The sequence below is a fragment of the Phoca vitulina genome, unplaced genomic scaffold (assembly GCF_004348235.1).
Source record: "Phoca vitulina isolate PV1807 unplaced genomic scaffold, GSC_HSeal_1.0 scaffold26, whole genome shotgun sequence".
NCBI lineage: Eukaryota > Metazoa > Chordata > Mammalia > Carnivora > Phocidae > Phoca > Phoca vitulina.
In genome coordinates, this window is record NW_022589729.1 from 25,422,400 (window position 1) to 25,439,469 (window position 17,070).

Genomic DNA, 17,070 nt, shown 5'->3' on the forward strand with positions numbered 1-17,070 from the left:
TATGAGATGCATAATTTTGACAAAATATCACTACAACAATCTTTCAAAGTGACATCTTTTGATTAGGAAAAAAACATGCGGTGCCAGGTTTTTAAAAATCTCACAAAGATTCTAATAGAGACCACTGTTAATCTATTAGTGTTACATGAATCAATTATGATATCAAATACTACAATAACAGCATATTTCACTTCAAATATTTTTTATGGTAATTCTAAAGAAAACTATCTTGATTTAAAACAAAATGGTAGAGATATAGAAATTTAAAATATTTTTGGAGGTGATTTTATAAAAGCAGATAAGAAGATAAATGATGCAATGGGATCAAAATTATATACCCTTTTCTTTAAAATATAGTATTTTAATCAATTACCTTTCTTATTTCATCTGCTTTTCCAGAAAGCCCATGAATGTTGGTATATCAAAAGCAAGATAAACTTCCTTAAATGGCATAGAAATGTGTGACATCCCTAGAAAACATCATCATAAGGAACGAAGTAATAGTATTAAAACATCTCACCCAACCCCGTAATGATGACTAACTTATTTTCAGAATTTCATGGTTTTTTTTTTTTTTTTTTAGTAGTATGAGAGGCTTTATTGACTACAATGCAAGCTAAAGCATGAAGAAGAAACAATCATTTAAAAACACCAAAGACCCTTACATAGCAAAGGTTAAGAAATAAATTAAGACTCCTGCTGAGCTGAGCTGGCCTGAAAAGAATGGGCCTTATTCACTCTGATCCTTGGGTTCTCGGTATTTCCACTGGATGTAGTCAAAGATGTCTTTCTCACTATCCACTGGCAGAGGTTCTCCAGCGACTCCAGTGACTCCCAAGGGATGGATTGTGTACTCATTGATTGTGAAGCCCTTTTCTAGGGCATGAGCTCTCATATTCTTATTGAAAATATCACTCCCAGTGAAACAGAGAACACCACAGTAATACTGATCCTTGGGTATCAACCTTATATCAATTCTCCTGTGTGGATACTCCTTTTCATCATTTTTACTGGGAAGCTGGCAAACACCCATGAACTTTGTTTCACCTTTTGACAGAGTATCTGTAATAAAATGGACCTTCTGTAACTGCTCCACAACACGATGTAACAGCTTTGGCTGTTTGGTTGATTCAGAGGTAAAGCTTGGATGGGTCAGAAGAACATCCATGTCACCACTGGACTCTGCACCTTCTAATGTTTTAATTCCTTCATCTACAAACTTCCTTGCAGCAGATGGACCAATGCCACCAACTCGAGTCAGAAAATTGATAGATGAACTCGTGTCATCCTGCCAAATCTTTTCCAGCTTATGCAATTTTCCAGTCGCTAAAAATTCATCAATCTTTTCAGCAATTTTTGTTCCTACTCCAGGCAATTTCTTAGCTTCTATTCCACTCTTTATTTTGTGTGGGTACTTTGCTATCACAGATGCTGCTTTTCTGTAAGCATTGTACTTGTGGATTGCTTGGTTCACGTTCTTCTCAAAGTTTGCGAGTTCTGCAAAGGCAACAAGAGGCTGTGAGCATGTCGGTGATTCCCCCGTTGAGCGTCTCCTGCGGCGCCTTGCGTTTGCTCATGGTGGCCTGCACCCGAGGACCACAGAGTGCTCAGAACCGGGGACTGGCCCCCTCTCCCAGCTTTAAGGAGGGGCCGGGACTTGGAGAGGGGGACAGGACCAACCCAGTCCCGGCAAAGCCAGCACGACCCACCCAGAATTTCATGGTTTTAAGTAGCTAGAGAATAAAAAGCTTTTCCTGCAAGCCTTCCATATGTAACAAAATAAAGCTTGCCATGCTTCGCCTGTGCATTTAATAATGCACACCTATTGATTTATGTTCACCAATCTATTGTAACCATTATTGTTTTAGGTCTTTTGCCTCCAAAAATGTCTTCGGATTTTTCAAAATTATAAATGTCAAGTGATTTGTTGTATTCCTTAAAAATACACTGAGCCAGAATAGTGAAGGGAGGACGCCAGTTCAGGAAGGTGAGCACGGGTACCTTCCAGTGTGTGAGACCCAGCACCCCTCCCCCTCTGCTCCCCGCAGACCTTCGCCCCGCCCATGGCCGAGCTAATTCAGAAGAAGCTACAGGTAGAGGTGGAGAAATAGCTACAAAAGGACTTGAGTTAATCCATGTCAGCGCGGCAGAAATTTGAGGTGCAACTAACAGAAAATGATACCATGAAGGAGAAACCGGCCCTGCTGGGCGGGTCCAGCGTGGTCTTTACACTTCTGGATCCTGTGCTGGTCAAAAGGGAGCGGGGAGAGGCTCGGGCCACCGGGGTTGGGGGGGTGGGGAGGCTGGACTATATCACCACTGAAATCAAGCTATAGGAGTCGCAGCTGTGGGGCCCTAAAGTGCAGTTGGAGCAACAGAGGAAAAGCCTGGCAGCCAAGGCAGGGGCTTCTGGGAAGGCCTGGCCCCCACGATGGCGCGGGGGTTGTGGGGGGTGTGTGTGGGGGAGGCGGGGGAGGGAATGGGGCAGCTCTAGGGTCTGTACTTCAGCTAATAAAATGTGAAAACACCTGGTTGTGACTGATCAGCCAAAACAAAACAAAATATAAAGAGAGAGAGCCAAAGTTAAATTATTCAGTAAATATACCCAGGGTATTTTAGGAGTTTGTTAACATTTTTCTCAGTTTGCTATTATGAAATATTTAATAGTACTTTAATTCCTACATATTTTAATGCATTTGCCCCAGATTTAACGACTCAAATCACACTCAAAGCAAGGACTCTTGCATGCTATTTTTGTTTTAAAAAATTCTATGAAAACATACAAATAGTCACAAATATTGTGCTTTTGTTCTACTTCTAGGTATTTATCCTAAGGAAATAATCCAAAATGTTAGAAAACAATGTGCTCTCAGATGTTCTTCACAGGATATTTATAATATTGATATATTAAGGGAAATTATGACATTAAGGGAAATATACAATTACAATATATCTACTCAATAGAATATGAGGCAAACATTTAAAATTTTGTTTTAAAATTATAAGGAAATGTGAACAAGGATTATGATATCTTATGTTAAAAAATATGTTATATATGACACATAAGTAGTTCTATTTTTTAAAATCCTAAGAATACTATCAGAAACAAGTAACACTAGGATTACGTTTATATTGTTGAGGTGTGTGTTACTTAATATCTAATTTCCCATGTTTGGTAATATCATTACACTGCTTTTCAGAATGGAGAAATGATTAATTATTTCCTCCAGAAAATGAAGGATTGCAATACTTTCCAGTTCATTCTAGAGGCCATCATTATTCTGATACCAAAACTTAAGAAAGACATCACAAGAGAAAATAACTAGAGACCAATATCCCTCATGAACGTAGATGTAAAATGTTTAAATAGAATTTTACAAATCTAGCTCAAAATTTTATAAGATGAACAATATATCATGACCAAATATGATTTATCCCAGGGATGCAAGGCTGGCTTAATATTAAATATCAACCAATAAAATTCACCAAAAATAACAAACTTTTTAAAACTCAAATATGATTATCTCAGTAGACATAGAAAAAGCACTTGAAAAAGCCTGCATCGGGGCACCTGGGTGGCTCAGTCAGTTAGGCGGCTGCCTTCGGCTCAGGTCATGATCCCAGGGTCCTGGGATCGAGCCCCACCTCGGGCTCCCTGCTCAGGGGGAGCCTGCTTCTCCCCCTCCCTCTGCCTGCTGCTCTGCCTATCTGTGCCCTCTATGTCTCTGTCAAATACATAAATAAAATCTTTAAAAACAAAGCCTGCATCCATTCTTTATAACAACTCTTACCAATCTAAGAATAGAAAAGAATTTCCTCAATCTGATTACTAGGCATCTACAAAACACCTATAGCTAACATCATTTTTAATGGTTGAAAGGCTGAAGGCTTTGCCCCGCAAAGTGCGGAAAAACAACAAAAAAGGATGCCCATGTAACAGATCAGTTCCTTAAACTCTTCTCCTCCCATGACCTTGTGCTCTGCTCTACCTCAGCCATTAAAGCCCACGGTCATACATTAGGCCTAGTCACTATCAATGATTGCAACCCCTCCCTCACCTTAATTTCCAAGGATATCCTTTCTAATCACTATCATCTATCTTTCTAGCCCCTCCTTTTAATCAGTTAGCTATTGTTTTATAACTATACAACCCCAACATTTGGTGGCTTGAGATAACAGCTTTTTATTATTATGAGTCTATGTGTTGATTGAACAGTTCTGCTGGGCTGAGCTGGGCTGATCTCAGGGAGTCTTGTTCATTTGTGGTTAGCTGGCAAGTAGGCTGTGGGCTAGCTAGGTTGGCCTCAGATGGGATGACTCAACTCTGCTTCATGTGATTTCCCATCTCCCAGGCTGATTCTCATGACAGAAGCAGGGACCTTAGAGAATTAGCAGATATGAAAGTCACAAGGCCAGCCTAGATTCAAGAAGAGAGGGCTGGATCCACACAGGGAAAATTAGGGCCATATTTTGCAATCAGTCTATCCCCTCCCTCTACAACTCTGATTACATCCTTCCACAGCACCACCTACAATCCATCAAACCTACCCTTCTGGTGTAACCTCATCCTCTTATGTCCTCACTTCCCTCCTATCCAGTTTAAATGCAATGGTCAATCATTATCATCATTTCCTTGCATTCACCCTCAACACCATGGCATTCTGTTAAATTAGATACAGGCTGGTCTAAATCACAGCTCTAGTTCAATGAACCTTTCTTTGAACTTTACTCCTGTGTTCCTGTTGCTGAAGGTAGCTGGAGAACAAATGCACAACAACGCTGACTTTTCTGACTTTAAATTCAAGACCATGAACCTCATGAAGGCCCACAATGCTGCCGCCATTCCCTCCCACTTCCCTAGTGCTTTTACTTTGCATCTCCCGGAGAATTATTTCATGCCTTCCCTCTCCTCAAACCTTCAACACTAGCTCTCTTATGCTCACTCTCAGCTGGAGACTTGTTTCCTATTTCAGAGAGACAATGGAAGCAATGAGAAGAAACCTTTCATACCTCATCTGCCACCTGGCATCTCTATTTCCTTGTACTACTAGAGATGTAGAGATGTACTATGAGAGATCTGGACTCCCACCTACCTGGGGAAGCCAACCCATCTATTTCCATACTAGCTCCCATTCCCTCTTTTTCCTTTCCTGCATCATCCATTTTCCCCTCCTATACTAGGTCATTCCCATCATCAATAAAAATCCTTAGAAAAGGGGTTCCTGAGTGGCTCAGTCGACTAAGCAACTGCCTTCAGCTCAGGTCATGGTCCCAGAGTCCTGGGATGGAGTGCCGCATCAGGCTCCTTGTTCAGCAGGGAGCCTGCTTCTCCCTCTGCCTCTCCCCTTGATCACCTGCATGCTCTCTCTCTCTCTCTCAAATAAATACATAAAATCTTTTTTTTTAAAAATCCTTAGAAAAAAATTTAAAACTTCAAACAATCCTACTTCCCTCTCCAATGACCTCACTATCTCCTGTTCTCTTTATAGCAAATTCTCAAAAGTTTTACCTGGTCTTTCCATTTCTCCAGTTCTGCCCTCCCATTCTCTTTTACAATCACTCTCTTCGGATTCCCATCTTATTTCACCTCCAAGAAACATTTGGCACAGCTATGATGGCTTTCTTGAAAGCTTCTGTTCACTTGTCTGCCTATACATCATGCTTGTTTTTTAATATGCTCATCTCCAGACTTTTGCACTTGCTGTTCCCTCTGCCTGGAATTCCCTTCTATCACATATCGGTATTTCTAGCTCCCCTACCACCTCCAAATCTTTGCTCAAATATAAGCTCAGGGAGGCATTCCCTAACTACCTTATTTAAAATCCGTATCATATATGACACAGATGGCACTCACCATCTCCCTTAACTAAACCTATCATTATTTCCATTCATTCTGTGTGTTTATTTTTTTCTGTCTCTCTCTACTAAAATGTCAGTCCTATGAGAACACGGATATTTTTCTATTGTATTTACTCTGTATCACTAGCACATAGAACAGTACCTGACATAGAGTAAGTGCTCAGTAAATATTCACTGAATGAACTTGATGAATTTCAATTATTTCACAACTGAGAAGAACAAGTGTTCCACAGTGGTCATCATCATGTTCTTAATTTGAAACCTCAATTGTCATCATTCTGACAACACACACAAATCTTAACTCACAAATAGCTTTGTTTAAGACACCATAAAGAAGTTCAGATAAAGATAAACCTAGTAAACATGGTACAGTCCAGGGAGTGGTTCCCAAACTAGATGATCCTGGGCTTCTCTTTAGATTTGCTCAATCACAGCCTTCAAGCACAGTGCCAGAGAGTCAGAATTTTTTTTTTTTTTAAAGATTTTATTTATTTATTTGACAGAGAGAGAGTCAGCGAGAGCAGGAACACAAGCAGGGGGAGTGGGAGAGGGAGAAGCAGGCTTCCCGCCGAACAGGGAGCCCGATGTGGGACTTGATCCCAGGACCCTGTGATCATGACCTGAGCCAAAGGCAGACGCTTAACGACTGAGCCACCCAGGTGCCCGAGTCAGAATTTTTGTTAGCAGAGTTCTAGGTAATCCTAATGACCAGCTGGATTTGGGAACTACCACAGTTGTCTCTTTGCCCATATATTTAAAAACTTAGGGAAGCATGTTATTATATTTTTGTATAACCAAATGCAAATGTTTTCAGCATCGTGCATTATACATTAATTATTTTCCCATTACCTAAGACAATCACAGCTGTTGTTTTGCCATACATGTCACTGAATAAGATCACTTTTTGTGCTGTCAGACCTTATGCTATCTGTCAAAATATGTTGACATTTAACATCACCAAAGGGGAAGATTCTATCTTGCTGCACAGAAAACATCTCCAGTCTCCTCTCTAGATTTCTCTAAAACACTTACATTGGTGCATTACATTTAGAGTTAGCTCTATTTCCTTTGGTGAGGGAAGTTTGTTCTAAACAGTAGTTGAAATTTGTGATTTGCTTTCATCATTTTCAAAAGAGGAAAACAAACTCAAAATTATAAAATGACCTATTCTCCATACACTAATCATAAGCAAAACTTTTTGCTTTAGCCTCACCCTTCTAGTCAATGGGGAAGAGTTTAGATCCACGTCTTCCTCATAGTTTCCAAGTCATCCTCTTCGTAAAGAATGGATGAGGCTAACCTTGAGTGGAATGGAGAAAACTGGCTTCAGACTCAGGAAGGTGTGTTCATCTTGCCCTGTGACCATGACGAATGGTCAGACATCCAATGCCAGTGCTGAGATACAAATATAGGCGCACACATGTTCTTTAGATCTCCAAAGTAGAGCTGCCTCCTCTTTTGAATTCAGCACTTATTAAATTGTAGAATCACCAATAAATTGACACACAGTGCTTGTACCTTCATCTCCCTCCTTTTGGAAATTTTTATCCGTGAAACTCATAGGAAGTCATGGTCTCAGGTGCAAAATGGATTTTAAATATATAATAGAAAAGTAACAAAAATAATTGACATTTATTGAGAGCTTACTATGCACTAAGCACAGTAGTTAATGTTTTAAATACATTATCGCATTGAATCCTACGAGATAGGTATTATTGTATTATTGTTGGTGTCTCCATTTTAAAGTGGAAGAAACTGAGGAATAGACAGATGAAATAACTTGCCTGACCTCATACAACCCGTAAGTGACTGATCCGACTCTGCTCTAGACCTGTTTGACTGCAAGGCTATCAATCACTTGGCTAAATTTCCTTGCCATGATGTAAATTTAATCAAAGACCATGTAGGTTTCAAAATAGTTCTCTTAAAGAGATATTGTCCTGAAAATTGAGAAGAAGACTAATTCTTCTTTATTCAACTTGGGTCCACTTCAAGAGAAATGCTAAGTGTCTGGGAACACAAAAAGGAAAGGGGGCTTTAAAGAAAAAACAGACCACAGCTATAAAGAGTCAGATGGCCAACATCTGGACAGCTTGTGGTCGAGCTGAATTTGCTGCTGTGTGAATTACAAAGGTATGACAAATCTTTTACTTTGTTCTAATTTGGCTCAGCCAGCTTGCCTTCAGTTTTTTTGGCACAGCTTCCTACATTTGAACTAAAATGCCCTTTCATGAAGCAGTGTATTGCTGAGGATTATCATGCAGACTTTCTGTTTTGTTTTTCACCTCACTTTGTTTATGTGCTGCAGGGGAGGGATCTCATAATATTTGATGGCTCTTTACATCATATTCTCTACCCTGTGCATAGAATGCCCCTTTGCATAAACCTTTGCAGTTATACAGAGATTTGCTATTTGAGTCTGGTTCTCCAGGACACCTGCAGGAGTCCTCTTTTTGCTTACCTCTTTGGACAGTCATGGGCTGAGGGGCTCTTTGTGAGCCTTCTTATACATATTGCTTCTTCAACTGTAGCTCCCCTTACATTCAAATGCATCAGCACAGTTTCTGTTGGCAATTTAAGGTTTCAAAGCAGATTTTAAGTCTTGATTAAAGCTTTCTATTATTATTATTATTGCTTTTAATTCCTACAGAGGAAATAATTCATGTTGTGATGTGGCAAGAAACATAGCTGCAACAAGAATAATATTGAGTCACAGAGGAAGAGCCAGACAATGGACTGAGCACTTTGTATGTATTACAACATGTCATTCATGCCACGTGAGGCAGTCCTACATTTGAGGGAGCTCTGACTCTCCACATCTTACCGACGTGGAGAGTGAGGTGGAGAGAGGAAAATGAACTCAGGGCACGTGATTCTGGAGTGGCACAGACACCATTAAAACTTAAGTCTGTCTTATCTGAAAGTCATCATTTTTGACTATTTATCTTACACAGTCAATGGAGGAGATCCATTTGCACTATGCTAGATCCAGAATGGGTTAACCCTTTGAGAATCTGGATAAATGTAATAAAAACATGGAGAAAATAAATAAATAGACCATTTCTTCCTCTATAAAGAATAATATTGAGGCAAGCAACACACTTAAGAGACAGGAGACACAGGTTCTAATCCCAACACTATCAAAGTTTCTACTCATGTGAATTAGGGAAATTGCTTCACCTCTTACAGGCCTGGGTGTCCTCATTAAATGAACTGCAATTAAGCTCAACTTAAGACTATAACTAACTATATAACTACTGTGAGAGTATTCTATTTATAGAGATGTGACCCCAAATTCCTTTTATGCAAATGTTAAACTCTTCTCAGATGTCCTCTAAGATTCCTAACTTCCTAAATGTATTTCTAACATCATTTCCATGTTTGTATTTAGAACTCTATTCTGAACAGCACACTCTTGAGTTACCATCCCTGTTCCACTGCATGCTGGAAATTTTGTCTTATATGTACTTTGCTTTCAGAGATAGTTTGCAACTTCCTTCCCAAGAGGATACTGCTTTTTCTCTCACTGAAAGAAAACTTTGGAGCAAAAAGAAATGGCATGTATGGTTTGTCATCTCTCAAGCATCTAAGTACTCCCTGCAACTGAGTATAATTATTCACTGATCACCAGCCCTAAGTCATTCCGCTACTAGGTTTATAATGACCAGATTGGGTTGCAGAGGTAGGCAGGTGAGGGTTTGGCAGCAGTCTTAACCTTGCTATGGAATTCTAGAAGCCTCTCCAGGGACCTCCAAAATCCTCCTATTCCTAAACTATTTTTCAGCAAAGTAGAAGAGAACTGGGGGGAGACAGCAGGGGAAGAGAAGATTAAAAAGCAAGCTGGAGGCTGATCAAGAAATCATCAGAAAGGACAGTGATTTCCCCATGCTGAGAAAAAGTAAAAGATAAACCGCTTGAGGTGGCCAACTATTGAGGTATGGGGTTATGATAAAAGCAATGAAATCCTTCCCTACAGATAACAGAAAAGTTTAAAGAAGGTGAAGAATCAAGTAGAGGAACAAGGAAATTACAGGCTGTTCTCACTTCCAAAGCTCTTCTAATGTCTTAGCACAAAAACGGATGTGATTGTACAAGCAATGTGGGGAAAAAAGCCCATCTCCAATATTTCAGGAGACTTTATTTTTAATTTAAAAAAAACTGCAATGAGAAAAATATGTAAGTAAAATCAACTTACATCAGGATTTTTATTAAAAACAACAAATGACCCTAAATCTCTAATGCCCATTAAATCCTTCTTTTTTTTTTTTTTAAGATTTTAATTTTTTTAATTGATTTGACAGAGAGAGAGAGAGCACAAGCAGGGGGAGCAGTGGACAGAGGGAGAGGGAGAAGCAGGCTCCCCACTGAGCAGGGAGCCCGATGTGGTACTTGACCCAGGACCCTGGGATCATGACCTGAGCCGAAGGCACTTAACTGACTGAACCACCCAGGGGCCCCCCCATTAAATCCTTCTAAAACCTAAATTTTGAATCTTTCTTGAATCCTATGCTCTTTTATTTTTTAAGATTTTATTTATTTATTTGAGAGAGAGAGAGAGAATGAGAGAGAGAGAGAGCATGAGAGGGGGGAGGGTCAGAGGGAGAAGCAGACTCCCCGCCGAGCAGGGAGCCTGATGTGGGACTCTATCCCGGGACTCCAGGATCATGACCTGAGCCGAAGGCAGATGCTTAACCAACTGAGGCACCCAGGCGCCCTGACTGAATCCTATGTTCTTAATGTAAATGTTCATCTTCATTTTGTCTGCACTAAAAAACTTTATGATAACCAATGTATGAATGCATTTTTTTCTAGTTGGTTTTAATATTATGTTTGTAATTATTTAGATCACAAAATGGACGTTTGGACTTTAGTTAAAAATTTAATTCCCTATAATAACAGAAAATTCAGGTCTGACCTCCATTATTTAGATTTAGATGCTAGTATCTAAAACTGTAGTCCACTGTAACTCAGAAAAAGTGTCTATCAATAATTCAAGATGCAGGGGCTCCTGGCTGGCTCAGTCAGAAGAGCATGCAACTTTTTTTTTTTTTTTTAAGATTTTATTTATTTGAGAGAGAGAGCATTAGAGAGAGAGATTACGAACAGGGGGGTGGGGTAGAGGGAGAAGTAGACTCCCCACTGAGCAGGGAGCCTGATGCGGAGTCGATCCCAGGACCCTGTAATCATGACCTGAGCAGAAGGCAGCTGCTTAACTGACTGAGCCACCCAGGTGCCAAAGAGCATGCAACTCTCAGTCTCAGGATTGTGAATTCGAGACCCATGTTGGGTGTAGACTTTACTAAAATAATAATAATAATTCAAGATGCATATGTATCAACTTTTAAAGTTGAAAATATTTTTAATGTGTGCATAAGTACACAATATTGTACAAATATATTTCTATCATTCTATCTATATATCAAGCTATTAAAGGTTTTGTTTTTTTAAGATGGTGGAATTCTTAGAAATTTATTTTCTCTGTGCTTTTGTGCACTATACTAACTTTCCAAAAGACAAGTATTACTTTTATAATGAGAAAATGGCTATTTTTAAACATTTTAAAATTATATTTCATTTGTCATCTCTAAGCTATCTTGATATTTGTTACCTAAATTATACTTTACTTATTGAAATAACTATGTAAACTGGTGACGGTGAATGACATTTGCTGTCAGAATATCTAAATATCAGATACAGTTACTAAACAGAGAAAATGTATTTCTGAAGATTAATAATATGAAACAATGCAAAGGAAGTGACAACTTTGGAATATCCAAAAACTGTCATAGCTCTCTTGATGGGGATTTACTATTAATAGCTAGGCTGACAAAGATATCTGTAAACAGTGAGGCTTAAGAAAATAAATGGCAAAAATGATGTGCTGGAATTTTAGAATTATTCTTCTTGTAAAAATAGGGCTCAGATGACCTTTAAGGTCTTTTCCAACTCTAATATTCTCAGAACACATGACCTTTGAACAACATGGGTTTGAACTGCACGGGTCCACTTACAGGTGGATTTTGTTCAATAAATACACTATAGTACTGTAAATGTATTTTCTCTTCCCTGTGATTTTCTTAAAAACATTTTCTTTTCTCTAGCTTACTTTAAGAACACAATATATAATACATAAAACAAACAAAATATATTAATCAACTGCTTATGTTATCAGAAGGCCTCTGGTCAGCAGTGGGCTATTAGTAGTTAAGTTCTGGGGGGAATCAAAAGTTATATGCAGATTCCCCACTACGGGGTTGGTGCCTCTAAGCCTACCTTGTAGTTCAAGGATCAACTGTATATAAGTTTAGATTCAAACTCAGTTTATTTTGCAGGCTGAATAGCCTAATAAGGAAGCAAGTTCTGAAAATATGCAATTGAATGCCATTAATGCATTTTTGCTATTTATACTTGAACTCATGAAACAAATGTAATTTGTGTTTTTAGTATTTAAGAAATCATCTCTCAAATAAGATCTGTCAAAATGCATTTTTTGGGGAAAAATAATTTTCTCTCTATTCTTCTAGGTTCCTGGCTGATAAATAAATGATAGACAGACTAATGGGGAAGGGGGGGGGGGAGGGAAAACAAACAAAAACAAAACAGAAGTTTAAAAACATGTATACCTCCTATAGAGAACCAAGAAAATGGAATTAAGTCTCCGAAATAGCCTAGACCATTACCTTAAATAGCACCCTCAGCTAAAGCCAAAATAAGGATGTTGGGGATTGAGGAGCCACTTACGGGAGGTTACCAGGAAAGAACAGTGAACAAGGGTGTGCAGATTTGTTGTGCCTTCCGCATTGGTAAATTTCTAGAGATTTGGTCATCCCATCTTCCTGGTCTTCCTGGCACACCATGGGACACACCCTAACAAATGCAGATTTCCCTTATAAATGCAAGTGTCTCTTACAAAAGACTAACTTCTGCTCAGTTTTCAGAGCCTCACCTGCCTCTGTTGTTTCTTAAAAATAATCAGCCTAAAATAACCCTTATGCCAAAGAGGCATATTTGGGGGCACAAATTCTGTCCCAAAAAGCCAAAATGAAGGCATCACATTCTATTACTTCACTAAAAAAAAAAAAAAAAAAAATCATTGGGGAAATAGTCCAGGAAAGTAACCAAAATGACCCAATGGATTCGTGGCTTCTTAGGAAGATTAGTTAAAAAGGCTGTGGTCCCTTACCCTGAGATGATTAATGCTAAAGCGCAAGATTGAGTGAAGAAAAATAACTAATATTTGAAACTTGAACAATATAGCAAGAGACATAAAATAAGAGAAAATACTATTCTCTGACAGAATAAAAACACAGTTTGCTATTCAACAGACTCTATAAACTGAGAATTTAAATATAGTATGTCATGTTTTATAAAAGCAATGCACATGAAAAAATGTTATAATTTGAATTTTGGTAAGTAGTGTCATATTAAATGTACTGGGGGAGCTTGCGATTTAAAGTTAAATTTGTCTTACTTTTCCAAAGACTCAATCTTTTTCAAAATTATCCATTTTTCAAGTGTTAGGTTTTGTATATTAGTGTCTCACAAGGAGGTATTATTAGAGATTTAAAGGCTTATATAAAGTCATGTAACAATTGGGTCTTAATAGGTTATAAAGAATAGTTTGGGATAATTTTTTTTAACTTTTGAATTTAGCTTTCTTAGGAGACTTTTGTGCTCTCCCAGAATATCCCCTCAGTTCTACATTATTAAAGAAACCACTGCCCTGAACCAGTATGGCATTTAAAATTCTTACTGGCTAGTTTAATTCTCAGCTCTATTATTTCCACAAAAAAAGGAAGAAGAAAAAACCAGCCGATGGAGATGCTTACAATAAGCAGATTATCTTCTCCCCAGTTAATTTTGTAATGCCGGATGCTTTTGCATCACCACAAATACAGAAATGAAAGAATGGCCATTCAACCTTGTACTGCACATGCCAGTCCATGTGAAAGAGATTCTGCCCATCCACATCACTTCAAATGGAGGATTATTTTAGATAAATATATGTATTACCTTTTCTAAAATGTTAAAACTCTAAATATTTCCAAAGATACACTGTGCCAGGCATCACGCAGTTTCTACCGCTTCAAACTTCTTAAAAGCCCCAGGAGATGAGTCCATATTACTTTCCTTGGACCGAAAACCCAGGCTTAGAATGCTTAGGTCCACACTGCCGAAACATGACTGAAGCGGGTTTAATGGTCTTCCAAAGTCATGCTACTTCTTAAAGTGTGGTCTTTAGACCTTCTGGATAAAAACCTCCTAATTTTTCGTAAATATTTAAAATGCAAATTCCTGCCCCGCCCCCCAATTCTTATCTAGTAGATCTGGCTTGAGGCTCAGGAATCTTTTTTTTATAAGCTCCACCTATGTTTCTTCTGTGCCTAAAGGTGGAGAACTACAACTTTATTTATTTATTTATTTATTTTATAAATTTTATTATGTTAGTCACCATAATGCCCTCCTTAATACCCATCACCAGGCTAACCAATCCCCCCTCCCCCCTCCCCTCTAAAACCCTGTTTGTTTCTCAAAGTCCGTAATCTCTCATGGTTCATTTCTCCCTGCAATTCCCCCCGCCCATTTTTCCCTTCCTTCTCCTAATGTCCTCCATGCTATTCCTTATGTTCCACAAATAAGTGAAACCATATGATAATTGACTTTCTCTGCTTGACTTATTTCACGAGAACTACAACTTTAAAACGCACATTCTCCCTCAATCTCTTGGCTCGATAAACACATGTATTTGGATCACCCCTCTCTCCTCACATCCTCTCCTGTTTTTGCTCACACTGGCTTGTGTAAGTGTATCTCCTCCTTTGCCAAACAGGCAGTATAGGTGCAAGGACTCCCTTTTTTGTGCAGATAGAACACTGCTCCAGAAAAAAAGCATGGCCATCCATCGTCCTAGTATACAGCACCACCCTCAGATAGGTGACATTGACCCAGCACCACTATCTCCATGAAAAAACTGAATTCGTGTTTCCTAAGAATATGGAAAAGAAACTGCTTTTAATCCTTCTATTGCACTCCTGTCACATCAAGCTTCCCTGTTTTTGGCAGATTGCAGCGAGCATAACTCACACGAGGGTGAAAATCTCTTCAGCTGCTCTGTTGATCTCAGAGTGATCAGAGTGATCAGACTGCTTTTTCTTGCTTTTGCTTTCACCTCCTGGCTCTTGGCGGACTTACAAGGCATTCATTTTGTAAGAAAAAGATTTTTAAACATCAAGTCCCTAGCATTAAAATAGACACTGAGACTTTTTTTTGGGGGGGGTAGAAAATAGATAGAAGTGATACAACAAAATGTGAGCTGATGATGTAGTAAAGCATAACCATGACGCTGAGGAAGGCAAAGAAAGAACAATCTTGGAGGAAGTAAGGTGAGCCTTGGGTTGGTGAAAATAATGGGCTTCTACAGGTAGAAAGAAGACGGCAGGGTTGTCTGAACAGGGGAAACCAGCATAAGCAAAGCCATGGGGTGTAAAGGGAGGTATGTGGTTTAGAGAGTGGCTGGTAAGAAAGTAGAACTGGCTGTAGAACAGGAATGTATGAGGTCAGATACATCAGCACGCTTGTGGAAGCATTCATCTAAATAGCTGTTTGGAACAAGGTCCTTGACCTCTTGTGGGGAAAAGCTACCTGTCAAATCCTTGAACATCTGGGATCTCCATAGGAATCCATCAAAAAGATGTTGGAAGAGTATGGTGGAAGAGGCTACCGTTCCAGATACATTCTTTTCTCAGGCATGATTCCTGATAAATGAAGGGACTGGAGCCTGGAATGCAGAACCAAATTTTTTAAAGGCCTTTCAGTTGACCATGAATCATGACTGACTGACTGACGACCACCCACTAAATGCTCACTGCCAAACAATGTTACAGAGTGTGTCCTGATCTTAAAATGAACGCCTTTCTACTACTGTTACTTTCTGGTACTACTGAAATTTCTAGTGGAAGCTCTTTAGCCAGCTTTTTCATATATGCTTAATAAAATGTTGACAGGTCTTCTCTACCATATAAACTGTATGATTTCCTTTGTATCTTAAAGGATAACTGGATAGTTTTCTTTTTCCAGAGATGTTATCACCAACAAAGAATTTGGTCTGTACCTGTGGTAAAATAGAGTAAATTTAACTTTTTAAAATCTATTTCCAGCCTTCAGAAAAAAATTAAAAAGTCGTATCCAGCTAGTAACATACTATGTTTTCTACAGAAATCGAATATTATTGTCAGTGGGCAGCTATATTGCTCAGTTAAAGATGACCTTCTGTGAAGCTTCTACAATCAGATTCATCCAGAATCCATTTAATTCAAGCTGGCATACCATGGCCCCAAATCATTCATCATTCTTTTTACAAAGCTGACAAATTCTTACCTCCCAGTTGTCCAAAGATTTAATTAGTACCGTGCTCATTACTGATAGTATAATTTATATACTCTTTGCTCAGGTCAGAATCTTTGTCTTTCAGTTAAATAACTTATTCAGTACACAAATTTGAAAGTAATACTTCTCTCAATACTAGTGAAAGTGCCTATGGATATGTTGGAAACCATGGAACAGAGTCCTTGGAAGGACTGGGAAGTGATGAGGGGGCTGGACATTAGAGTACATGACCATCATGGGATACATTAAAACAAGAATTAGCAAGCCTCCAAAATTGATATGTCTTATGCAAGCCAATTTTTTTTATTCTTATAATAGTGGTGGTACTGTCCGATTAGAGCAGAATAAGCAGACAAAGGTGTGTGATGGACTAGAATACTGATGACCATTTCCCTGAGGTTTGTTTTTTTTTTTAAATATTTCTGCATGTCTTGCAAGCACAGGAACCAACTGCCTTTGTTTGAGACTACCATTTCAAGGATGTTTCATAGCAAACATCTTTGGAAGGCAGAGATAAGAGCAAAGGGCAGATAATTTTACTCCTCAGTATAAAAGATTTGGGTTCCATAAGCTTAGGGCTCCTACTCCAACCCAATGAATATGCAGATGTTCTCTGACCCTTTTCACATCTCCCTGTAGGAATGGGGGTTCAGGGGGATCAGGGAATGTGGAGCAAGAAAATGCTGATACTCCAGCTACTGCTAATGCTATGAGTAATAAAGTCCTTTGTCTTTAACCCAGAAGTCTCATGTCTTCTACCAGCATCCTTGTAAGTGGCAAGCTAACTTGTTTCCCTGCAAGTACGGTAAAATCTTGGGACCTTCC

The 17,070-nt window shown here is 38.9% G+C and overlaps 1 protein-coding gene across 1 annotated transcript; it reads right to left on the reverse strand.

Annotated features, from left to right (window-relative positions):
- Nucleotides 1-589: 589 nt before the first annotated feature.
- Nucleotides 590-1,577, reverse strand: LOC116643540 (DNA polymerase beta-like). The gene is given in 2 exon segments (XM_032422406.1): nt 590-1,498; nt 1,500-1,577. Coding segments are annotated over 2 exon segments (846 nt in total). The 3' UTR covers nt 590-730.
- Between the last annotated feature and the right edge of the window lie 15,493 nt (nt 1,578-17,070).